This window comes from Oncorhynchus nerka, linkage group LG14 (assembly GCF_034236695.1).
Source record: "Oncorhynchus nerka isolate Pitt River linkage group LG14, Oner_Uvic_2.0, whole genome shotgun sequence".
Taxonomy (NCBI): Eukaryota; Metazoa; Chordata; class Actinopteri; order Salmoniformes; family Salmonidae; genus Oncorhynchus; species Oncorhynchus nerka.
Genome location: NC_088409.1, coordinates 49940947 through 49966699, shown reverse-complemented (window position 1 = coordinate 49966699; position 25753 = coordinate 49940947). Strand labels below are relative to the sequence as shown.

Here is a 25753-nt window from a genome sequence, read left to right as displayed (position 1 = left end):
GTCTCGGTTAAGTCTTCGCTATCCTTTACTTTTTGCTCTGTTACAGTGGGTGTTCTGGCTTTTCTTTGGCAAAGTCCTACATATTTCTGGAGAGGAGGAGGGAGAAGTGAGCACACACACACACTTCCAGGGGTCATTAAGGGACACCATATGATGTGGAATGTGTGCCGAGTTTGGGGCTGGGGAAATGGGAACGGTGTGTTTTATGGGAGCAGATAGGACTTGCAGACTCCCAAACCAGCATAGACTTGCTGCCTGAGATATAAATATTGAAGAATAAATATTGTGTGCGATAACAATAGCGATGTTGAGAGAGGGGAGAGTAAGAAAGTGAGGCCAAGAGAGGTAAAAGTCAAGTAAAAGGGGATATTAATGACCAAGAGAGTTAACAGACCATGACCAAGTGTGAGGAGAGATGGGAGACAAGGAGATTTCTAAAATAGCATTTCCCAGCCGTGACCGAAGGGATATGCCATCTTATGATAATGTCAGCTCCATGGCCCTCTGCTGTGAGAGCAATCCCAGGTGAAATAAGCTAATCTTGGTTGTTCATAGTGGAACAACTTATTTCATCAGCGCTTTAGTGACCTTAAAATGAGCCTGAGAAGAAGTCTTTAAAAAAAATCTTTGAACCCACTGACTTAAGGCAATGAGGACACAACTAAATTAAACAGTACATGAACTCTGCCGTCCGGATACTAAAGAATTGAGCATGACCCCTCCAGATGCCTAGCGCACAGACTAGGGCCGGGGTACAAAACGCCTTTCCAAGTCTCACTGTAAAATCAAACAAATACATACGTTTACCGTGAATTTCCTCAGATGCATTTTATAGTGGACCTGCGCGCATGGAGCTTGGAACCTCAAAGCATGAGCCCGAGCCACATCTTGATCATGTTAGCTAGTTTCTTTGCTTTGTTTGGAAAGACCCAGTCTGGAAGGGTATTGTGTGTCATGAGGACGAAGCAGTCAAAATAGCTATATTTCAATGGAGAGAGCTGAAGGTATGGGTGGAAAGTATTAAGAGGTTCATTGTAGGGAGAGGGCCTGAGCTCCTCAAGGTCTTCCAGCTCCCAGGCCTTTTGGCTGACGGGTCTGGTTTGTGCGGCATGGGAAGAGACATCTCCAAATCACTGCTAACTGAGGCACCGCTCTATTACTGACTGCACACCCTCAAAAGGCGGTTTCGCACTGACCAGAACGGAGTCTGACCAGGCCTGGAAAATGACTCTGAATCACTGACTAGGCACTAATACGAATCTGTGCTAAGTATTGAATATGGACAATGAGCTGTACAATGTGGTAGAAATGTCAGATCAAAATTAGATTGCACAAAAGCCAGCTCAAGAGCACTTAAGATGTAGGCAACTCAAAACAACAAGACTGAAGGTCTGTCAAAGAGGATGATATGGGTTTTTTAAATAAATTACCACACTGGCTTTTGACCCAGGAGCAAGAGAGAGGGAGACTTTCCACATTATATCATTTGAGCCTGGTGGTCTGGCAGGGGCAAACCAGTCATTTTGTTTATCCCTTAAATGAACGACTATTACATTTACTGGACTGCCGCAGACAGCGGGACAAAATACAGTTTCTCTCCATTTCTACAGCAATTTCTGTCTATTCCCTTTGTCAACAAGAGACTTGACTGTATATTTAGATCCCTGTGTCGCCGCCGGTTACCACCGGGGTGGATGGCTCCGGATGAAGGGAACAGGAAACCCAGAGCTATCGTGTTAATGATCACATGTACTAAGAGACACACACGGACACTCCTCTATAAAGACCCACCAGGCTCAAAGAGATAAGAACTGACTCATATGGACATCGTGGTCAATCTGGGCATGGATGTCCGCTGTTGAAAGACGCTGAGGAGAGACGCAGGAGCCGACTGTGACTCATAGATGTATATGAAGTCCTAATTGAATGTGCGTCCGTGTTTGGATGTGCGTCCATAGACCAACAAGCTGAGCATGTGTGTACACACACTCCGTCTGCTCATGAGCCTATCACCCATTTAATGCAAGCCGATGTGAAAGCACGTAGGTATTCCTGGAAACGCTGGAGATCAAGCGAACAACCACTGAATTAAAAAGCAGACAATTCTTTCTGACATGTACTTGAAACCAAGAACAGCACTGACAATCAAAAGCAATGGATCAGAGAATAATACTATTTACTAGCCTCTGATGGTTCCAATTGTGCCATTTCCCCCCCTTACCTCAGCATATAGACTGGCACATAATGAATCCTAGGAAGTCACAACAGAGAAAGCCAACTCAGATGGAACAGGATGAAGATGGAGGTCACAATGCTCTGAGAGTTATTCCTCGGAGCAATCCTTTCATGAAATGTCACATCGCCCCTTTAGTAGCAAAAGATCTAAGGCGAGAGAGGGCTGTGTGACTTGTGTAATTCTGGCCACAGTCGTCCCCTGTAAATCTAAAATAGCTGGTCTGTCAGAGAGCTCAGTAGTAGGGTGAGTCAAGAGAAGGAGAGAAGAGGTTTGTGACAATTGTGCCCCAAACAAACACTTGTAGGGCCGGCTGACCCTGAAATAATATACAAAAAAATGCTAAATGTAAATGCATTTGGACATTCCTGCCATAGCTGTCTTGCGTGAATGCCCCAGTGTCTGTAAAAGGCTCAGCATCAGCAGTAGTTCTAGCCAGAGCCAGGGCAGGCAGGCAGGCAGGGCTCACTCAGGGCTAGCCCTCTGTCAGTCTGCAGTCAGTCACGGTGACCAGGGGCACCAAGGTTTGACCTCACTCTCCACCTAACCTTTGAATATAGGGCCTACTTTAGGATTGGAAGTGGAGGATTCTGGGTAGTCAGAGTTGACAGAAAGAGTAGCGTAAGCACACATAAGGAGTCTGTTTCACAGAGATTAAGCAGGGACCTGGACTAGATTGCATTTTTTATGTAGGATGAATGATAATTTAGTTTTGTAGACATATTCCTGGACAGCAATTCATATGATTTAAAAAGGTTCCACTCAGACTCGATAGTCCTGGCCTGATGTCTGAAATCCCAGTTACGTCAATGCTAATGAAATAACATTTTTAGTTCTCTGTTACTCTTGGATTTATTCAATATGGGTTAGTAAAACCAACCATAAAAGTGAAATATTTTCCCTATCGTCAGGCAGCTATGCCCCCCTAAATTGCTATGCAATGAGAGTAAAATCAGCTTGCTCTTCAAATGCAGATATGGAAAGGTAGACTCATTTCAAAGGCAACCTTCATGTGCTATACATTGTAGCGCTCAAGGGAACCTACACTGGTCAAAACCTGTAATTCAACCGCTCAGCAGCCAGCACTTCCCAATGAAGACGACAGGAGTATATAACAAAAATAATCCATTATTTCACTCAGTGGATGAATACTTGTGTCTAGTCTTCACACCAAGACACACACACAATCATTGTAGAGGCAGACCATTGGCCACAGGTGGGAAATTAAGTATACACTCAGTCAGGGGTGACCATTTGCAATGATGATACTGAAACATGGGGCATTTGTTTTATTGTGCGTTGTGACCAAAACAGGCACTGCTAAGACAGACAACATTTTTTAAAACGCAGTACTTCAGCATAGCCATTTCTGGGTAACGGAACCCCATTTCCCTGTCCACTAACCCACCTTTCGTGCAAAAAAGGAGACTATATTCTATTTAATGTCAGGGTTGTTTTCATTAGCTGGCCCCACTGTCTGAAAACATCATTTTTACAGAGACCCGCATTTGTTCCTAATTTGACATCTGGAACATAAAGTTCTTTATGCTTCAGATTTATTAAAAGATAAAACAAAATATTTTAACGTTGCATTCATGACAAAAATCGGGTACAAAGAACATGGGGATTATTTCGCCTGTGGTTAATTCATCCTCTCCAGTTAATTGCATGATTAAAAGGTTCTCTACTCAACCACAACCTTCAAATAATGCCACATGGGTCACATAGGGCAAGACACTGAGGATGAGAGACAACACATTCCCAGGCAGTGTTGTCGGCATTTGAATTGTATGGCTATAGGACTGAGTGAGGACATCATTCAAGAGAAAACAGAAGAATACGTAATAAGAGAATGAGGAGATAAGAGGCTATAAACTGACAAGGAAAGGGGAAATGTAAAAAAGGTGTGAGGACAGATAATCCTCAACACGTTTAGCTGAAGGAGAGGAGAGAAAACAGTGGAGAGGAAGACAAGTGTTGTTGGCAAGGTGGAGACGGCGGCCTTGCCCCCGAGAACCATAAGTGGTATATAAACACACTATTCAATTTCATAGAGCCGGTTTAATGGAGCGGCCAATGCTGAAAATCACCCCGTTTATTTGAGAAAATTGTCTCTGAACAAACAGCCCATAACAGACTGTTGCTCACTTCATTTGAAGCGCCCCTGGTGCCAAGAAAATAATAATATATGCCACCGATTCCAATTGGGCTCCCTATTAAATTACCGGCCTGTGACCACAATTTTCATCTTGTGCCTTAACTGTCAGTTATAAGATTTACTTGGCAGCGCCAGGCCTCGCAGAGCTTACCAACTGTGTCATGTGCTTCACCAGAGGGACTTTCAAATTGCATGATAAAACAGGCAATATAAAAATCAATCCGGTATCGAGTCACCAGCGGCTTGCCACGTCCACAACAAAACAGTATGTGGCACGTTTGAAGTGGGCCATTTAAAATGCATGGCATTGGCACATCTCGGGAGGTGACAAAATACGGTGCCTTCAGAAAGTATTCATACTGCTTGACTTAATCCACATTTTGTTGTGTTAGAGATATCTATCTATAGACATTATTTATTTCCGCCCCTCACCCATCTGCACACAATGCCCCCTAACGACAGTGAAAACATGTTGTTTTCAGACATTTTTGCAAAGGTATTAAAGATGAAATACAGAAATCTAATTTACATAAGTATTCAAACCCCTGAGTCTTTCTAGGTAAGACTCAATGCTTTTCACACCTGGATTGTGCAACATTTGCCCATTATTGGTTGTTGATCATTGCTAGAGAGACATTTTCAGGTCTTGCCATTGATTTTTTTCCCTTCTAGGATTTTGCCAGTGCTCAGCTCTATTCCGTACATTTTTTCTCCTGAAAAACTCCCCAGTCCTTAACGATTACAGGCATACCCATACCATGATGCAGCCACCACTGTACTTGAAAATATGGAGAGTGGTACTCAGTAATTTTTTATATTGGATTTACCCCAAACATAACACTTTGTATACAGGACAAAAAGTGAATTGCATTACCACATTTTTTTGCAGTATTACTTAAGTGCCTTGTTGCAAACAGGATGCATGTTCTGGAATATTTGTATTCTGTACAGGCATTCTTTTCCCTCTGCCAATTAGCTTAGTATTGTGGAGTAACTACAATGTTGTTGAGTCATCTTCATTTTTCTCCTATCACAGCCATTAAACTCCATAACTGTTTTAAAGTCATCATTGGCCTTATTGTGAAATCCCTGAATGGTTTCCTTCCTCTCAGGCAACTGAGTAAGGAAGGAGGCCTGTACATTTGTAGTGACTGGGTGTATTAATATGCCATCCAAAGTGTAATTAATAACTTCACCCTGCTCAAAGGGATATTCAATTTTTTACCCATCTACCAACAGGTGCCCTTCTTTGCAAGGCATTGGAAAACCTCCCTAGTCTGTGGTTGAATCTGTGCTTGAAATTCACTGCTCGACTGAGGGACCTTACAGATAATTGTATGTGTGGGGTACAGAGATGAGGTAGTCATTAAAATGTTTTTTTTTATGTCCATGCAACTTATCAAGGGACTTGTTAGCAAATCTTTACTCCTGAAATGATTTAGGCTTGCCATAACAAATGGGCTGAATACTTAGACTGAATACATTTCAGCTTTCATTGTTTTATTAAATTTGTTCATTTTTTAAATGTTTTTATTAACTTAATTCTACTTTAACATTATGGGCTATTGTGTGTAGGCCATTGACAAAAAATAAAATAAATTCAGACTAACAACAAAATATGGAAAAGGTCAAGGGGTGTAAATACTTTCTGAAGGCACTGTATGTGGACAAAATATACAGGCCTCGCTTACCTCCTTTCCCCCCATTCCTCTAGGCTTGAATGGACCATAACTTTAAACTCAAGACATCATTAGAATACTTTGAAAGGCTAACAAAACAGTTTCTCTCCTCCATTACATAATAACACGAGTGAGTGCTACGGTTACTTTAATCGCACGGCAAAGTAGAAATACAGCCCTAATGAAATCATACCAGCTGTGGGAGAATAAAGTTGGAATTCAATCAATCAGGAACGGCAGAAACTGCACTATAGAGAAAAATAACATGGTTTCTGTGCCACATTGAAGGGAAATTTAAGTGCTAAATTACACAGTCTACTGCAGGGATCATCAACTATACTGAACAAAAATAAAACGCAACATGCAACAATTTCAAAGATTTTACCGAGTTACAGTTCAAATATGGAAATCAGTCAATTGAAATAAATGAATTAGGTCCTAATCTATGGCTTTCACATGATTGGGCAGGGGTACAGCCACCTGGGAGGGGATATCAATCAACAAGAGTTTTATTAGACAGAAATAATCCTCAGCCATGTTTTTTATTCCGCCTGAGGAAGTCTGACCAGAGACCACTATGATGACACACCGAAAGTGTTTGAGGGATCGCGGGAAAAGAGCAGGAATAGGATTTTGTAGCCTACTGTCCAAGCCATGTCTTCCAATAGTGCAACCGCTGTCGGCATCCAAAGATTATCCAAACAAAATAAAAACGCTAAGGGCAAGGACAACAGCAGTGATGTAGCCTACGGGCTACATATTATTGATATCTACATAGCGCATTGATGTAAATCACACTGCTGCCCTCTCATTTAGCCATTTGCGCCTTCCTTATTGTGGAAATTGTGGATGGCTGTTCACAATTGGATATGTATAACTCAAATGGTTGAATTGAAGAAGTTTAAGCTGCATAGCAATAATTTTTGAGGCCAGTGGACAGCCTGTGAAAAATGCGCTCTTGCCTCAGCTGCATAGTGCGGATCCCAGCCTATGGGATAAAAAAAGTTGAAAAGATTTGGCATGGGATCTCAGATCCACAAAACCTTGTAGAGCTGCACCACTGAGAGCATCTTGACTGGCTTCATTACCGCTTGGTATGGCAACTGCTTGGCATCCGACCGCAAGGCGCTACAGAGGGTAGTGCGTATGACCCAGTACATCACTGGGGCCAGGCTCCCTGCCATCCAGGACCTCTATAGCAGGCGGTGTGAGAAGAAGGCCCTATACATTTACAAAGACTCCAGCTGCTCAAGACAGACTTTTCTCTCTGCTACCGCATGGCAAGTGGCACCGATGCACCAAGTCTGGAACCAACAGGACCCTAAACAACTTCTACCCCAAGCCAGAATACTAATCACTAGTTAATCAAATGGCTGCACGGACCCTAATTGACCATCTTTCGCACTCTTTTGACTCGTTACATATGCTGCTGCTACCAGCGTTTATTAATTATCCTGCTGCCTAGACACTTTACCCCTACCTATATGTACATATTTACCTTGGAACCCCTGCACATCTACTCGGTACTGTTACCCTGTTTATATAAGTTTATATAAGTTATTATTACTCATTGTGCATTTATTCCTTGTGCTATAATCGTTTCTATATATTTCTCTGCATTGTTGGGAAGGGCCTGTAAGTAAGCATTTCACAGTTAGTCTACAAAGGTTGTTTACAAAGCATGTGACAAATACAATTTTATTTTGATGTCTAATGTCTTAAGGGGAAAGCAATCTAAAAGTAACTGAAAGTAATCAGATTTGGTTACTTAAGTTACTGCTAATAATTTTGGACAAGTAACTAAAGTATTACATTTAGAAAGTAACCTACCCAGCCCTGAGTGTGTGTGTGTGTATGCAAATTTATATAGCTTATCATGCGTCTTACCTTGCAAACAGTCTCAGTGTCCCAAGGCAAAATGGTCTGTAGATCTATGAGTTCGCAGGACACACCCAGCTTCTCCTGAGCCATGTTGGCCACTTCCCTCAGGACATGGATCTGCAAGGCAGGAGTCAGCGATCAAGGCCATGTATTCCATTCTAATCCAGAATGGATTTTAGAACACTTCATAATACCATCAAGAACCCCTTTTAGAGTCAGCAGAAAACCACTGCACAGCACCCCTTATTAACTTTCAAGTCAGTTTGGACTAACGGAGAAAGTTGCTTGGATAGACTCCATGTTTATTGTCAGATTAGACTGCTGTGCCTGTGAATCACCGGCAATCTAACAGCAGGACATACTGGCTCCATCGTTATCCCTAAACTGTGCATCAGGGCTTTGAGTTAGTCTATGAATGTGTGTGAGGGTTAATGAATAAAATCTATTAAAGTTTGGGTCTTGAGTGATAGTCATGAGTCATAAATCAGACAGGCAATTGATAAAAGAAAAGAACACAGCAATCTACAGGCTTCTAGCCCATATAGACACGAGTCTACAATAGGCAAATTAAAAAGATAAATATTATATTCTGGTGTTAGTCAACCTTGCTAGAGTTGACTACTAATATACTGAATATTGCTGAAGCAATGATATAGCCTAGTACTTCTGTCAAGATATGAACAGGTTTAAAGTGCGCAATAAAATGCCAACGGTCCTCTGAAACTTTACAATATAAACAGTAGGGATTTTCAGGACTGGCGAAATGAACCCCTCTGTTACGCTCATTAGCAGGCCTTCACGGCAGGATCCAGGCGCGGTTCCGACCGCTAAACTTGCTGGGAGTTGTTTTCTTTTCACTCGTCCATGGAGGGCTGATGGATTACCGGAGTAATGGTGTGGCATTTTAAAAAGCCCCGATTTCCACTACTTGGGTGGATTTTTCATCTTTGCAAAATGATGGCTTTGAAGGAGTTGATTTCCCAGTTATTCCAGGCCCTCAGGCTTAGACCCCCTCTGCTCTTCAGCTGTACCTACATTAGTCTCCTTCTCTGGGTGGGTTAAGCCCATTAAGTGGGCTAGCATAATCTTTGTAAGGGGCAACGACACCAAGAGTGCTATAGAGACCATAATCCTCTCCTGAGGAAAATAAATCAGGGGGACAGGAGTTGAAGACAATGGAAGGCCTTGTGTAGACGTGGACTGTTAACACTGTGGAGCAGCATCGGTCCAACGGAGACGTCAGTGTAGACACGATAAACCACCAACCCCTGGTGAGAAAGCCACTGTTGAGAGGCGTGGGCTTGTGATGGAGCTAGGAGGTAATCCATGGCTCGTCCGTGTCGGCTTAAAAATGTCAAAGACCCAAGATGTAATGCGGATGTCCCTACTCTGCCCGCCTCCATACCATAAACAATGACTTCTGGCTAAGGTCATGACTCATGCACAGTCATAAATAGATATATAGCTCCATCTCCTCTATGGCTCGAGTACGTAGAATCAACCCATGGCTCCTTCTTCCACGTCTCACCTGTGTTCCCCACGCGACCAGAGTGACGTCACTTCCTTCCTGTATTACCTCGGCCTGCGAAAGTGGGATGGTGTAGGCCTCTGTAGGGACCTGCTCCACTGCAAAGCAAACAAAGAAAAAAACTAAAACACGACCTCTGTCTCAATTGTTTCAAAACCTGTACTCGCATCTCCTCCCTTTCATCCGCACTGATTGTAAATTAGTTGACAGGTGAAACCCTATGATGGAAGCTAATCTTGCAGATCAGTGCAGTGAAGGAGAATATATATATTTTTTTAGAAAGAGCCCAAGTATCTTATCAGTACGGCCAGCATGACCTGGTGCACATACGCAACTACAGTACTACACACGCTAGGAATATAATTGGGGGTCAAAATCCGAACACACACATTAATCACTCTGTTATGGCCAACTGTGGTTGCTCTGTCAAACGATGGTCCATAACCACCCGTAGAGCTCAATGATGGAGTGGATGACAAGAAGGGAAATAACCGGCACACTCACAAATGAAAGCCTACAATCTGTGCTTCCAGTTAGGAACAAAGTCTCTGGCTCATTTGAGATGCTTTTCCCAGACCTCATCAATCACAAGGAGCCTTGTGTGCGCGCCTCTCTATGGTCCTCTGCTGCTATGTTTGTAGAGCATGACGCTTGCAACACCAGGGGTAGTGGGTTCGATTGCCGGGACCACAAATACCTAACATTTATGCACGCATGACTAAGTCGCTTTGGATAACAACGTCTGCCGAATGGCATATTATTATTAATAAGAAAATAAATCTATGCGCTAACAATATCTAGTGAACAACTATAGGCCAGTCACCCTGATCAATGTGGACAACAAAACATTTGCGGGACAGGATATAGTTCAAAATGTGTTCCACACACAAGGGACATTATATTCATGCATCCGACCCTTTGGCACCCTATTTGTAGTAATCTTGGAGTTCCTAAACACTTGGTGACAAAAAAAAAAAAAACTGAGGCACCAACATAGCCTATTATGTAGTTATTTGGTAACAACATTACACAGGTCTTTTGCGCTCATCATACACAGCTTTGACCCTGACAAGCAAGATAAGACCTTCAAAAGGTGTGTGTGGGTGTTCAGTGGGGAGACTGGTGCTCTTTAAATAAAAGTCTCTTGCAAGGTAACACATGAACTGCAACAGCCACTGGGCGTACTATTGATACTCGAGGGAGACATTACGGTTTCCGACTCTACTCTTCCTGGAACAGTCGGGATGACTTCCACCCATTCCCCCTCTAGAGGTTAAGAAACAGGCTGCAGACTTCAATTTCAAACGAGTCAAAAGAGCTACCTCTGGCAAGCCTTTTCCCAACCCAATCCTGAAGTCAGTGTGTGCTGGTACATGGTTCAAATGAATCATAGATTCACCTATAGGCCACATGGGACATTTATTTACAATTAAATGGCTTCCAAATTTAAGTGATGTCAGGGATGAGAGGCTGCTTATTTTGGTTAATCAGTATCTCTCAGAGCAAGTCATCTAATCCTCAGGGTTATTTAGAAAGACGTGGAATTGGAAAAAGAAAATGCACTCTTTCAAAATACCAACTCCAATGATGGAATTTCAAATTATTTCTCTCTCGGAACATCTTGCGATACTTCTAATACGTAAGCATACAGTAAACTACTAAGTTAACCTTACACAGAAAGCCACAACAGGCATCAAGTAAAATCCCACGCCTGCCACCAACGAACAAAACAGTGAACTACTGTTGACTGGATTCAGGGATCTTTATATAGTGTAATTTCATCAACCTCCTCTGGTGTACATAGCTTCCCCGTTTCAGACCGTGACACAGCAGTCATTTTATAGTAGTAGTGACCGATCTTACTCAAGAAGACCAATGTCAGGCAGTGATTGCCTTTTTTCAGTCCCCAACTCACTTAAAGGAGGTCCAGCTGTGAGATCATAAGCTCACGTGACAATGGTGATGTATAACAGTCTTCATGAAAAAATATTCTCTTAATATTGGGAATCTCTATCACTAACTAGCCTACATTTAACTACGGTCCTGATAAAGCCAGCGCTTGTGGTTCCATCCCCTCTGGCTTGGTAAGAAAAGAAAATGACTGTTTCAATTAAAAACATTACATGACATCATCTAAACAAGCATCGCTCAGAGGGATTAGGACCCGGCACGAGGTAGTGCTTTCTGCGCTTTTCGGAAATTAAAGTGATTCCCTAACTGCTACCAGTTCTGAGAGCCCTGTGGGAAACAGACGAGGGATTGTTGACACCAAGTTCGGGGGGGAAAGGAACAAAATTGAGCCATTTCGCTATGGGGAAACATAGCTAGGAGATATTTTCAGAAAAGGAAAGGAGAGAAATATCCATTGGGTGGTATGCCATGGAACTATTTCAGTCAGACAAGAGTTACTTCTCAAAGAGACGCACCGAATCTCTCCCTCTCTGACGTGGTTTCATTAAGTCATAGACACTGTACACAATTTGGACCTGCATATCCCACTGTACTTCCAAGTAACTGGGTTTAGTCCATCTGAAAATGAAACAACAAACCTCACAGAAAGACCTAGGGTTTTGTTGAGGGATATATAAAACGGAGGTGCTATTCCATTCACATTTTGAGAGACCGACAGTAAGTGTCATGGCTCATATGATTTTTACTCTGCAGTGGGATAAAAAGGCTGCTCTTGACTTCCTGAGAAGCATCGAACACAATTTGACATCCAAAATAAAGATAAGGAGTGGAAAAATACATGTGGCAACTGCTTTTCTGTGCCAAGAACATTGCAAAACTGAAACATATCCTTGCAGGCCCTAAAGAGGCAGAATTCAACTTGATTGTTAAACTATATTACTGTGACTAACAGTTCACCTCACTATATTACTGTCAGACTAGAGCTGGGTTATCCCAAAAGGCTGCCCACAGGCCAAATTCGGCCAGCGGGTGATTTTATTTGCCCCCCCCCATAAAGTCCTTATAGCATAAAATCTGTTTTAAAAAAAATCACCAGGAAAATCAGCTAAAAGTTATTTTAATTTAGGAAGTTCACTACTATTCCCACCCATAAATAGAGAGGCATATGTGATATTGCAATGTAATCAAGGTTTGAAATGATTGTTTTTGTCAAATACTATATCTGTTTGGGATTCTTGCGGTCAATAGGCAGTGTATACATTATTTATAAGTATGTTCCCTCTCTCCGACCATCCGCTCAAGGAAAAATCAACCCAGTGTTGAATGTAAATGGAGACACCTGCAGTTTAGGCAATAATAAACTTCAGACATACATAGAAATGGCAGAGGTGCACAAAAAAAAAAGAAAAAAAAAGGCAACACTGCCACATATCCTATATTCTGCCATTTGGAAGCATACACTCACGCCAAGTTAATGACTACATTATAAACTGCACACTGATGACAGCATAGCTTTCCACATTTAGCAGAATGTTGCATAGTGTCACGAATTCCCTGACAGTGCCTCTTACTAGCACCTCACAACCCTTTCAAGTTGCACACTCCACTCCCCATCCAACCAGGAGTGGTGCCTGAAAGTCTATGGGTACCATAAACTGACCTCTCAAACTCTCTCGGACCTGTGTGACCTGGCTCTTATTGGTTGCCAAGGAAGTAGCTATGGCAGTTGCTAGGGGGCAAAACACCCTTCTGATTCTCCAGGTCTCACACTACACAGTCTCCAAGCAATTGCAGAAAGGGGAGCAAGCTCCTACACCTCAACAACTGGACTCCTCCATATCTCTGTGGACTTGTGGGATGGTGTGAGTGCACCAAGTGAGTTGTGACATCTGTATGTTGTTCTTCATAGTTAGTCGTATAACTGCTGCCTATTGTGCGTTGCTTCTCTGTTTACTTTGTTACGTAATCTAGGGTTGGCCGATGTCAACCTTTGTCCTATCGTGACTATGTAAATGATATACGATGGTATTGCCCCCCGCAATAAAAAAATAACTCAGCTAAAACCACCATTGGGCTATGGCGCCAAATCACATGCTAAAACTGGACGAATCATGACGAAAGATAATATTGTTGAAAACCTGGGCAGAGAAATCAGGGAAATCTTTTCTAATATTAATTTATGGTGGAGCTTCATCGAGGAACCGGTTTGTTTATGTGTGTGTGGCGCTTACCATGATGGAGCACAATTCCCCGAGCTGACAAGGTAAAAATCTCTCGTTCTGCCCCTGACCAGTTAACCCACTGTTCCTAGGCCGTCATTGAAAATAAGAATTTGTTCTTAACTGACTTGCCTTAGTTACATAAAAAGGTCAAATACATTTTTTTTTTTTTTAAGTGTCAGTCACACAGGCTGTCTTGCCATATTAATTCTGTGAGCTGCTCCACACAACTACAAGTTGAGCACTACATGCTCTTACTACCAGACAGATTAGGCTGTGTGTGGCATGCATGTCATAAATAATCTACATAATGACCTTACAGCTTCGGGAATTTGACAGTTGTTTGTTTTTTCATCAATTACATAGATTGAAAATAGCATTATTACTACAATATTACCCTCCAAGCTAAATCATTAAGCTCGAGGCCCTGGGTCTGAACCCCGCCCTGTGCAACTGGGTCCTGGACTTCCTGATGGGCCACCCCCAGGTGGCGAAAGTAGGAAACATCACCTCCACTCTGCTGATCCTCAACACTGGGGCCCCACAAGGGCGCATGCTCAGCCCCCTACTGAACTACCTCTTCACCCATGACTGCGTGGCCAAGCACGCCTCCAACTCAATCATCAAGTTATCAGACGACACAACAGTAGTAGGCTTGATTACCAGCTATGACGAGACAGCCTGCAGGGAGGTGGTGAGGGCTCTGGGAGTGTGGTACCTGGAAAACAACCTCTCACTCAACGTCAACAAAACAAAGGAGATGATCGTGGACTACTTCTGGAAACAGCAGAGGGTGCACCCCCCTGTCTACATCAACAGGACCACAGCAGAGAAGTTGGAATTCTTCAAGTTTCTTGGCATACACATCACAGACAAACTGAACTGGACCACCCACACAGACGGTGTGGTGAAGACGGCGCAACAGAGCCTCTTCAACCTCAGGAGGCTAAAGAAATTTGGCTTGTTACCTAAAACCCTCAAACTTTTACAGACACATGATTGAAAGCATCCTGTCGGGCTGTATCACCGCAAGGTTCTCCAGAGGGTAGTGCGGTCAGCCCAATGCATTACCGGGGGCAAACTACCCTACCCGCTATCATCCAGAAGGCAAGGTCAGTACAGGTGCATCAAAGCTGGGACAGAGAGTGAAAAACAGCTTCTATCTCAAGGCCGTCAGACTGTTAAACAGCCATCACTAGCACATTAGAGGCTGCTGCCTATAGGCATAGACTAGGAATCACTGGCCACTTTAAGGAATGGAACGCTTGTCACTTTAATAATATTTACATATCTGGCATTACTCATCTCATATGCATATACTGTTTCCTATACTATTCTACGGTCTATCATTCACTTAATGTTAACATATCTTGCATTACTCATCTCATATGTATATACTGTTTTCTATACTATTTTACAGTATCTTAGTCCGTTCCTCTCTGATGTCGCTCGTCCATTAGTATAAAGTCTTAATTCATTCCTACTTAGATTTGTTTGCATTGGGTTGAAGACGGAAGTTTACATACCAACTACATTTAGCCAACTACATTTAAACTCAGTTTTTCACAATTCCTGACATTTAATCCTATTAAAAATTCCCTGTCTTAGGTCAGTTAGGATCACCACTTTATTTTAAGAATGTGAAATATCAGAATAATAGGAGAGAGAATGATTTATTTCAGCTTTTGTTTCTTTCATCACATTCCCACATTGCCTTTAAATTGCTTAACTTCGGTCAAAACGTTTCAGGTAGCCTTCCACAAGCTTCCCACAATAAGTTGGGTGAATTCTGGCCCAGTCCTCCTGACAGAACTGGTGTAACTGAGTCAGGTTTGTTGGCCTCCTTGCTCATACACGCTTTTTAAGTTCTGCTCAACAATTTTCTATAGGATTGAGGTCAGGGCTTTGTGATGGACACTCCAATACCTTGACTTTGTTGTCCCTAAGCCATTTTGCCACAACTTTGGAAGTATGCTTGGGGTCATTGTCCATTTGGAAGACCCATTTGCGACCAAACTTCAACTTTCTGACTGATGTCTTGAGATGTTGCTTCAATATATCCAAATAAATTCCATCCTCATGAAGCCATCTATTTTGTGAAGTGCACCAGTCCCTCCTGCAGCAAAGCACCCGAACAACATGATGCTGCCACCCCCGTGCTTCAAGGTTGGGATGGTGTTCTTCTGCTTGCAAGCGTCCCCCTTTTTCCTCCAAACATAACGATGGTCATTATGGGCAGTTCTATTTTTGATTCATCAGACCAGAGGACATTTCTCCAAAAAGTATGATCTTTGACCCCATGTGCAAACCGTAGTCTGGCTTTTTTATGTCGGTCTTGGAGAAGTGGCTTCTTCCTTGCTGAGGGGCCTTTCAGGTTATGTCAATACAGGACTCGTTTTACTGTGGATATAGATACTGTTGTACCCGTTTCCTCCAGCATCTTCAAAAGGTCCTTTGCTGTTGTTCTGGGATTGATTTGCACTTTTCGCACCAAAGTACGTTCATCTCTAGGAGAGAGAACGCGCCTCCTTCCTGAGCGGTATGACGGCTGCGTGGTCCCATGGTGTTTATACTTGCGTACTATTGCTTGTACAGATGACCGTGGTACCTTCAGGCATGAACCAGACTTGTGGAGGTCTACAATTTTGGGCTGATTTCTTTTGTTTCTCATGATGTCAAGGTAGGCCTTGAAATACATCCAAAGGTACACCTCCAATTGACTCAAATTATGTCAATTAGCCTATCAGAAGATTCTAAAGCCATGACATAATTTTCTGGAATTTTCCAAGCTGTTTAAAGGCACAGTCAACTTCGTGTATGCAAACTTCTGACCCACTGGAATTGTGATACAGTGAATTATATGTGAAAAACATCTGTCTGTAAACAATTCTTGGAAAAAATATATATGTGTCATCATGCACAAAGTAAATGTCCTAACAGACTTGCCAAAACTATAGTTTAACCTCTAGGGTAGGGGGCAGCAATTCGGAATTTTGGATGAAAAGCATGCCCAAATTAAACGGCCTGCTACTCGGGCCCAGAGGATATGATATGCATATAACTGGTAGATTTGGACAGAAAACACTCTAACGTTTCCAAAACTGTTAAAATAGTGTCTGAGTAGAACAGAACTGATTTAGCAGGCGAAAACCTGAGAAAAATCCAAGTATCTTTTTTTTTGGTTTTGTAGTTTTCTATTCAATGCCATTACAGTATCCATTGACTTAGGACTCCATTTGCAGTTCCTATGCCTTCCACTAGAAGTCAACCGTCTTTAGAAATCGTTTCAGGCTTGTATTCTTATAAATGAGGGAGTAAGACCAGTCTGAACGAGTGGAACCTAACGTGACGCAGAGTTTTCAGGCGCATGTGCATTTCTTGTTTATATTTTATATTGACGACGTTATTGTCCGGTTGAAATATTATAGATCATTTAGGCTAAAAAAACAACCTGAGGATTGAATATAAACATCGGTTGACATGTTTCTATGAACTTTACGGATACAATTTGGATTTTTTGTCTGATTGTTTTGACTGAGTTTGAGCCTGTGGATTACTGAAGAAAACGCGCTAACAAAACTGAGGTTTTTGGATATAAAGAGACTTAATCGAACAAAAGGAACATTTATTGAGTAAATTAATGTCTTCTGATTGCCACCATATGAAGATCATCAAAGGTAAGGGATTCATTTTATCTCTATTTCTGAGTTTTATAACGCTTCTGCTTGGCTGGTTACTGTTTGTAATAATTTGTCAACTGGGCTATGTTCTGGGCTAGGTATGCTTTCGCCGAAAAGCATTTTATAAATATGACACTGTGGTTGGTTTAACAAGAAGTTCATCTTTAAACCTATGTAAAATATGTTTTGTTTTCTGAATTTTTATAACGAGCATTTCTGTAATTGAATTTGGCGCTCTGCAACCTTACTGGATGTTGGCCAGATGGGACGCTAGCGTCCCCTATACCCTAGAGAGGTTAACAAGAAATTTGTGAGGGGTTGAAAAACTAGTTTTAATGACTCCAACCTAAGTGCAAGTAAACTTCCGACTTCAACTGTATGTTGTTAGATATTACTGCACTGTCGGAGCTAGAAGCACAAGAATTCCGCTACACCCACAATAACATCTTCTAATCACGTGTATGTGACCAATAAAATTTGATTTGAACACAATCCCAGAAGAGACAGAGGGAAAAACAGACATAAGGCTTGTTTGGATCGAGTGGTTTTAACGCCTGAGAAGAAAAAGAATGTTCTGGGCATGACAACTTTCTAATGCCTTAATCAAAACAATCTCACAACTAAATTGAATAGACTTATCACCCAAAGCTGTGTGTGGAAATTATAGGCTTTGTTGAAAGGGATAATAAGAGGTCATTCTGTCGTGAAGGCCGTCGATCCCTGCTCTAATAGCCCAAAAAAACGATGTAGGCCTGAGGCAGGCGCCCGAGCCAGCATGCTGCCATTCCTGCCAGAGCTAGAGTGGACAGCCAGCCAGAGGACAGGACACAGGCCAGGCCAGAGGCTGTCAGCACTTTACGGCCCATTTGGACCAGCTGGTTCACACTTGCGATTGAATCTGTTGAACTCACTCACACTCAGTCCAGAGCCAAGCAGCCAGGACACAGTTTGTTTGCTGTTCTGTTCTGGCACAACAATAACAAGCCATCTGTCACCAAGGAGACAAAAAGGCTGACAGAAGGTCATTGAGAATGCTTGAGGAAACTTGTTGTAAACACACCTCACCTACAAACACACATCACCTGGGTCAGATGGGCTCTTTAACTCACCCGCTGCTCTGTAGAGGATCTTGGGCTCGAAGAATATGCAGGGGTTCTGATCTGCGATGCACGACAGCAGCAGTCCCTTACACTGGACCGGACCTCTGGGTATTACAACCTGGAGTGATATACATAGTACAATATTACCTTTTCCACACTATATATCATGCCAACCTGAACTGTACTGGCTCGGACATTTTCTTATAACGTTGTCCTTTTTCAGCACGGTTACAGCAACTACTAAGGCAGTGTACCCAGGACAACAGTACAGCCTTGACTTAGTAGTGCAAACAGGGTGTATCTGTACCAGAACAGACCATACTATTCAACTGATACGCACACAAACAACCCAGATCCAAACAATGTGCAATTGGGTGGAAAGCAGAAGCCGGCTTCCTCTATATCTGAGCAAGACATTTGAGCCTTCTCTCACCCCTTGCAGTGTTTATTACCTTGACCTTTGAAAAAGACAACAGAGGATGTTTACTGAATTGACTATGGCTGTAAAGCGCTAACTGGTGCTGTGGTGCTTGGCTGCGTAGGAGAACTTTAGACTTTTATTCCTTTCATGATGGTGTGTGGTGGGAGGGGGTGAATCATATTTGACATTTTTAGCACGCACTCGTTTCCCTCCGAGCGTACGTGCCTTAAATGCCAGCTTATATCACACACGCTCACAGATCAGCCAGTTGAACCCCAGGTGACAGCACACGGCGTACAGTGAGTCAGGTATTTATTTGAGAGTCTGTGTGCTTAATTTACCTTTAATTTCTATGGATGTAAAGCACTATGCAGCAGCCAGCAGGGTTTAGAAATGAAGGGAGTGGGTGCATGAATAGGTCAACAGCAATATGAGGTAGATATTTTTCTACCCTCAACAAATCAACAATCCAAACAGTCCAGTGGGTGTTTTAGCAAGGTACATACACAGAGATCGACTACACCAAAATACGTGTAATAAGTGCAGTGAAGTGAAGGGAGAGGTTGGCTAACTGATACAAAGAGAAAGATGTGTGTGTGCCTTAGACCATAAAGACAGGCTCATTAAGGAAGGGGCAAGCAGTGCAGAAGTAAATAGGTTATAAGGTGCTTTAAAAGTACATGTGAGGTGGAGAAGTGAGTGAGTGGAGGATGGGATTGAGGGAGGGAGGGAGGGAAGGAAGGAAATAGGGATGACTGTCTAACCTTGATGCCTGGGCAGTGGGCGAAGAAGGCCTCTGGACTCTGGGAATGGTAGAGCGAGCCGTGGCCCACGCAGCCCCACGGCGCCCGGATGGTGAGGTTCCCGCAGTCAAATAGGTTGCCGGAGCGATAGCGGTACTTTGCGGCTTCATTTACAATCTGAGGGCAGACAGACAGAGATACATAAATAATAACATCACCACTCATCAAGTTGGTCAGTCATAGCTAGACATTCATAACAATACCTCAGTCCCCCATAACAGAAAGACTTGGACCTCAACACGATTTTGTAGGCTCGGCCCTAATTTATGCCCAAGGACCAGTACGCCCTTCCCACCTCCGAGGGGCCAAAACTCTCCAACAGAAACCAGAGAATCGACTACTGAAATGTGTGTAAGAAACCAAACATGGCTGACAGACAACAACAACAAAAAAGTGTCTTCAGAATAGAACGCTATATGTATGATCTCTATGGTTACTTGCAGTTGTTCAGAGTCTGTCGACACTGTATAAAATTGTACTACCCAGCTGTCGTGTCTTTACTATCATTAAACTGAAGACTTCGTTTTTATCAAAGATTCTCTGTAATTAGTTACTCAATTAAACTGAATAATCATGTAACTGTAATTAACTAGGAAGTTGGGGCACCAAGGAAAGTATTCAGATTACAATGTTATAATTTCCCAATATAACCATTCAGATATTTTCATATCTGATCAATAGTCTTCTGATGAATGATTTATTTATTTTACCTCACGTTAGTCTCATTCCAAACGTCGTAAATTGTTGGTTATCTGCACGAACCCAGTCTTCACTAGGAGTCATCCATACATCAATTGTCTTAAATCATTTATTTTTTTACTAACTAAGTAATTCACAGAAATGCATAAACAAACAGTAAATATGGTTACATGAAATGATGGAATGTGCCCTAGTGGGCTGACCCGGCATGGCGGCTTGTTTGACAAAAGGGGAGTGGGGGTTTTACCAAGAAGTCACTACAGAGTTAATTATAACAATTAAAGTGCTAATCCTTTACACATGAACGCTCACACGTTCGGGAACAATTGCAATCAATATATATATATATATATTTACACTCAGTGTGTGTCTTGATCGCTGGTGAAAAGTCTTTCTTTTGTAGAATTGTCCGTCTCTCTCCCTCTGTCTTGGTTAGAGGGGATAGTTCAAAGTGACATTCGTTATAGAATGGATGTTTTCGGCGGTTGTCGTTCTTCGCGTTCAATGATACCGAATTCCTAGCTGCAGACTAGTAATTAATATCAAAGACTTGTTCTTATTGTGTCGGTATCGAAAGACTTGTTCTCATTCTGTCGGTATCGATAATCTAAGAGTTTAACCACGTGGTATGGTTAAAAGATTCTACAACCTTTAGCCATCTCGTAATTGAGGTAAGCTTGGTCCCGTGATAATTTCTCAAAGTTGGGTTTTATTTGGAATGGCAGAAAAGGGCTGGACCAGGATGTCTGACCCTAACTGGGCTCAGGGGCGGTCCTCTGATTTAGTTCAAACCAAAAGGGAATGGTATTTTTCTTCATTAAACAGTCCACAATCATACAAACCGTATCATCAATCATTCATCTTATACAACAATTGGATGTAAACCTCATATCTGAGGCTATTATATAAACAGCGTTATGGTAATGTGGCCACACCGTCACTCTTGAGCTTCCCAAGTTGTGCCAAACAGACCAGTTCGTAGCTGGATTCTTCACAGATCTTTTACACTTTCTCTGGAACATGAAATTTGTTCTCTGTGAGGTGGAAGGATTTTCTTTGTCTCCATGAAAAACTACTCTGTGTGTCCATGAGGCAAGGTTTTCCTTAGGAATTTACGACCTCACTCTGCCCACAGCAGTCTGGTTGTAGAAGCAGAGAGCGGGGGATGGTGCTCGCTGTACTCAGAGGGCAACGTCATGACACAGCCCACCCCCTCACACATAGAAGTGACCCGCTTCCTAGAGGATTTTGGCTGGTTAGTTTTACTACCTTTGGTTTAGTCTGTAGATTGGGCAACAACTGAATTTTGAATATATCTGGTATAAATGGGATGAAGGTCTGTTTTCGCTCTTCTCCTGTATCCTGCCCATGGAATAAGGTTGTAGAGACAAGTCAGTTAAGTACAAATTCTTATTTACAATGACAGCCTACCGGGGAACAGTGGGTTAACTGCCTTGTTCAGGGGCAGAATGACAGATTTTTACCTTGTCAGCTCGGGGATTCGATCTAGCAACCTTTTGGTTACTGGCCCAACGCTCTAACCACTAGGCTACCTGCCACCCCGGTATTGCCTTGTAACGTAAGTTTTATGCCTTGTATGTGAATCCATTCATTTTACAGTTATTAAATAATACTTGCTTTGATATTCACTTATCATGACAATTCCATAATACTTGATTTCACATAGTTTTACTAGAATGTTAAATGAGTCAGATAAAACATTTCAATTAGGCCAATTGCATTGTCTTACTACAGGTCGCATGTGTGCACAAAATATTGAGAACACCTGCTCTTTCCATGACAGACTGACAAAGTGAATCCAGGTAAAAGCTATGATCCTCCCCTTATTGATGTCACTTGTTACATCCACTTAAAAATCAGTGTAGAAGGGGACAAGTTAAAAAAATATTTTTAAGCATGGATTGTTTATGAGTGCCATTCAGAGGGTGAATGGGCAATACAAAATATTTAAACAGTTTGGGATAGGTGGTGGTGGTATTTTCACGTCCGGATGAAAAGCGTGCCCAAAGTAAACTGCCTGCTACTCAGGCCCAGAAGCTAGGATATGCAGATTTGGATAGAAAACATTAAATTTTCAACAACAAAAAAAAAAAGTTAAAATAAATGCCTGTGAGTATAACAGAATTTATTTGGACAAACCAACCAGGGAAAAAAATATTGAGGTCACTGTGTTTTCTATTGGGTTTCTATGGGAAACTAGATTTATGAGGCACCTGGTTGCAGTTCCTATGGCTTCCACTAGATGTCAACAGTCATTAGAAATTGGTTGATGTTTCTCCTTTGAGAAATGAAGAAGTAGGGCTATTCAGTCTGAGTGTCAAGCCAAGTGGACTCGTTTGGTGCGTGGAACCTGGAGCTCGCTCCACTTTGTTTTTATCCGCTATTGAACACAGTATATAGTCTTAAATTTGATCGTTTATTTACGTTTTAGGATACCTAAAGTTTGATTAGGAAAGTTGTTTGAAATGTTTGGACCAAGTTCACAGGTAATTTATTTGATTATTTGTAGTCATGTTGGGCGAGTTGGAACCGGTGTATTTCCATAATCAAACGCGCCAAATAAATGGACATTTTGGGGATATAAAGAAGGAGTTTATCTAACAAAAGGACCATTTGTGATGTTTCTGGGACATATTGGAGTGCCAACAGAAGATCTTCAAAGGTAAGGCATTAATTATTTAGTTATTTCTGACTTTCGTGTCGCTCCTGCTTGGTTGAAATATGATTTTCATGTGTTTGTATGATGGGGCGCTGTCCTCAGATAATCGCATGGTTTGCTTTCGTCGCCAGCGGAACGTCTAGCCGTAACAGGTTTTAAGTGCCTCTGAACGGGGTATGGTAGTAACTGCCAGGTGCATCGGTTTATGTCAAGAACTGCAATGCTGCTGGGTTTTTCATGCTCAACAGCTTCCCGTGTGTATCAAGAATAGTCCACCACCCAAAGTACATCTAGCCAACTTGACAACTGTGGGAAGCATTGGAGTCAACATGGGCCAGCATCCCTATGGAACGCTTTTGACACCTTGTAGATTCCATGCCCCAACAAATTGAGTTTGCCGAGGGCAACTCAATATAAAAAAAGTGTTTTTAATGAGTATATACACACACACACACACACACTCGATTCAGAAAGTGTTCAGACCAATTGACTTTCTCCACATTTTTCCCCCTCAATCTTAAATCAAATGTTATTTGTCACATGCACCGATATAACCTTACAGTGAAATGCTTACCTACACGCCAACAATGTAGTTCAAATAATAGCTAAGAAAGTACTACTAAAGTAAAAAATAAAAACAAAATAACAATAATGAGGCTATATACAGGGGGTACCGGTACTAAGTCAATGTGCGGAGTACAGGCTAGTTGAGGTAATTTGTACATGTAGGTAGGGGTAAAGTGACTATTTATAGATAATAAACAGCGAGTAGCAGCAGTGTAAAAACAAAGGGGTTGTCAATGTAAATAGTCCAGGTGGCTATTTGACACACACAATACCCCATAATGACAAAGCAAAAAGAAAGTAATTTGTTTTGTAAATGTTTAAAAATAAAAAATTGAAATATGACATTTACATAAGTATTCAGACCCTTTACTCAGTACTTTGTTGAAGCACCCTTGGTAGCGATTACAGCCTCGAGTCTTCTTTGCTATAACGCTACAAGCTTGGCACACCTGTATTTGGGGAGATTTCTTCTCTGCAGATCCTCTCAAGCTCTGTCAGGTTGGATGGGGAGGGTTGCTGGACAGTTATTTTCAGGTCTCTGCAGCGATGTTCGATCGGGTTCAAGTCCGGGCTCTGGCTAGGCCACTCAAGGACATTCAGAGACTTGTTCTGAAGCAACTCCTGCGCTATTTGGTTGTGTACTTAGGGTTGTTGTCCTGTTAGAAGGTGAACCTTAACCTGCTCAGGAACTCAGACTGAGGTGTTCATCAAGGTTCTCTCTGTACGTTCATCAAGGTTCTCTGTACGTTCATCTTTCCCTTGATCCTGAAGTCTCCTATTCACCTGCCGCTGAAAAACATAACCACAGCATGATGCTGCCACCGCCATGCTTTACCATAGGGATGTTGTCAGGTTTCCACCAGACGTGATGCTTGGCATTCAGCCCAAAGAGTTCAATCTTGGTTTCATCAGACCGAAGAACCTTGTTTCTCATGGTCGGAGTCCTTTAGGTGCCTTTTGGCAAACTGCAAGTGGGCTGTCATTTGTCTTTTCTGAGGAGTGGCTTCCGTCTGGCCACTCTACCATAAAGGCTTGATTGGTGGAGTGCTGCAGAGATGGTTGTCCTTCTGGAAGGTTCTCCCATCTCAACAGAGGAACTCTGGAGTGTTGTCAGAGTGACCATCGAGTTCTTGATCACCTCCCTGACCAAGGCCCTTCTCCCACGATTGCTCAGTTTGGCCGGGTGGCCAGCTCTTGGAAGAGTCTTGGTGGTTCCAAACTTCTTCCATTTAAGAATGATGAAGGCCACTGTGTTCTTAGGGACCTTCAATGCTACAGAACGTGTTTGGTACCCTTTTCCAGAAAGCTCGGAGCTCTACGGACAATTCCTTCGACCTCATGGCTTGGTTATTGCTCTGACATATACTGTAAACTGTGGGACCTTATATAGACGGGTGTGTGCCTTTCCAAATCATGTCCAATCAATTGAATTTAACACAGGTGGCCTCCAATCAAGTTGATAAAATATCTCAAGGATGATCAAAGAAAACAGGGTGCATTTGAGCACAATTTTGAGTCTCACAGCAAAAGGGTCTGAATACTTGAAAACATTTCTAAACCTGTTTTCGCTTTGTCATTATGGGGTAGTGTGTGTAGATTGATGAGGGGAAAAAAATAGTTGATCAATTTTATAATAAGGCTGTAACGTAACAAAATGTTCAAAAAGTGAAGGGCTCTGAAAACTTTCAGAATGCACAGTAAATACTTTATATAGAATATTACCACGCTACAATTGACCTTTACCACCACAAAAAAACTATTGAAGACCACAGCTTCTGAGGGGTCTTTTAAGTCTGTGGTTAATATATTCAAGCATACTTCATTCTTGTCAATACATTCTGACTATCATATAAACAGGTGAATAACTCAAAGTCCCTAGGAACCCTGATTTCAGAACCATTTCCCCCCCTACGTATTCACGGTTGCCAGAACCTGACCCTTCCACTGGTGGTGTCCAAGGCTCTATTTCATCTAATATTCAGGTAGACAATTCTTTCTTGATTTTATGCATCTCTGGGGGCCATGTTGGATTCCCTCATTTTAATTGAGAGTACAGAGAGAGTAGCGTGTGTGTGTGTGTGTGTGTGTGTGTGTGTGTGTGTGATTCATGTGTATGCCATTTTGCTCTGTAGCAATATGGCAGCAGTCTGAAATATCTCATCATTATCAACATTCAGCAGTTTTTCGGTTGCCT

The 25753-nt window shown here is 42.2% G+C and overlaps 1 protein-coding gene across 1 annotated transcript in view; it reads right to left on the bottom strand.

Annotated features, from left to right (window-relative positions):
• Window positions 1-25753, bottom strand: part of LOC115141388 (2-oxoisovalerate dehydrogenase subunit beta, mitochondrial-like) — an 84714-nt gene that overhangs the window by 47027 nt on the left and 11934 nt on the right. Inside the window, exons 5-8 of the mRNA XM_029680188.2 lie at window positions 19575-19730; window positions 18399-18507; window positions 9480-9577; window positions 7958-8068 (exon numbers count right to left, since the gene is read on the bottom strand). Coding sequence (XP_029536048.1) covers window positions 7958-8068; window positions 9480-9577; window positions 18399-18507; window positions 19575-19730 — 474 coding nt within the window. The remainder of the gene's footprint in view (window positions 1-7957; window positions 8069-9479; window positions 9578-18398; window positions 18508-19574; window positions 19731-25753) is intronic.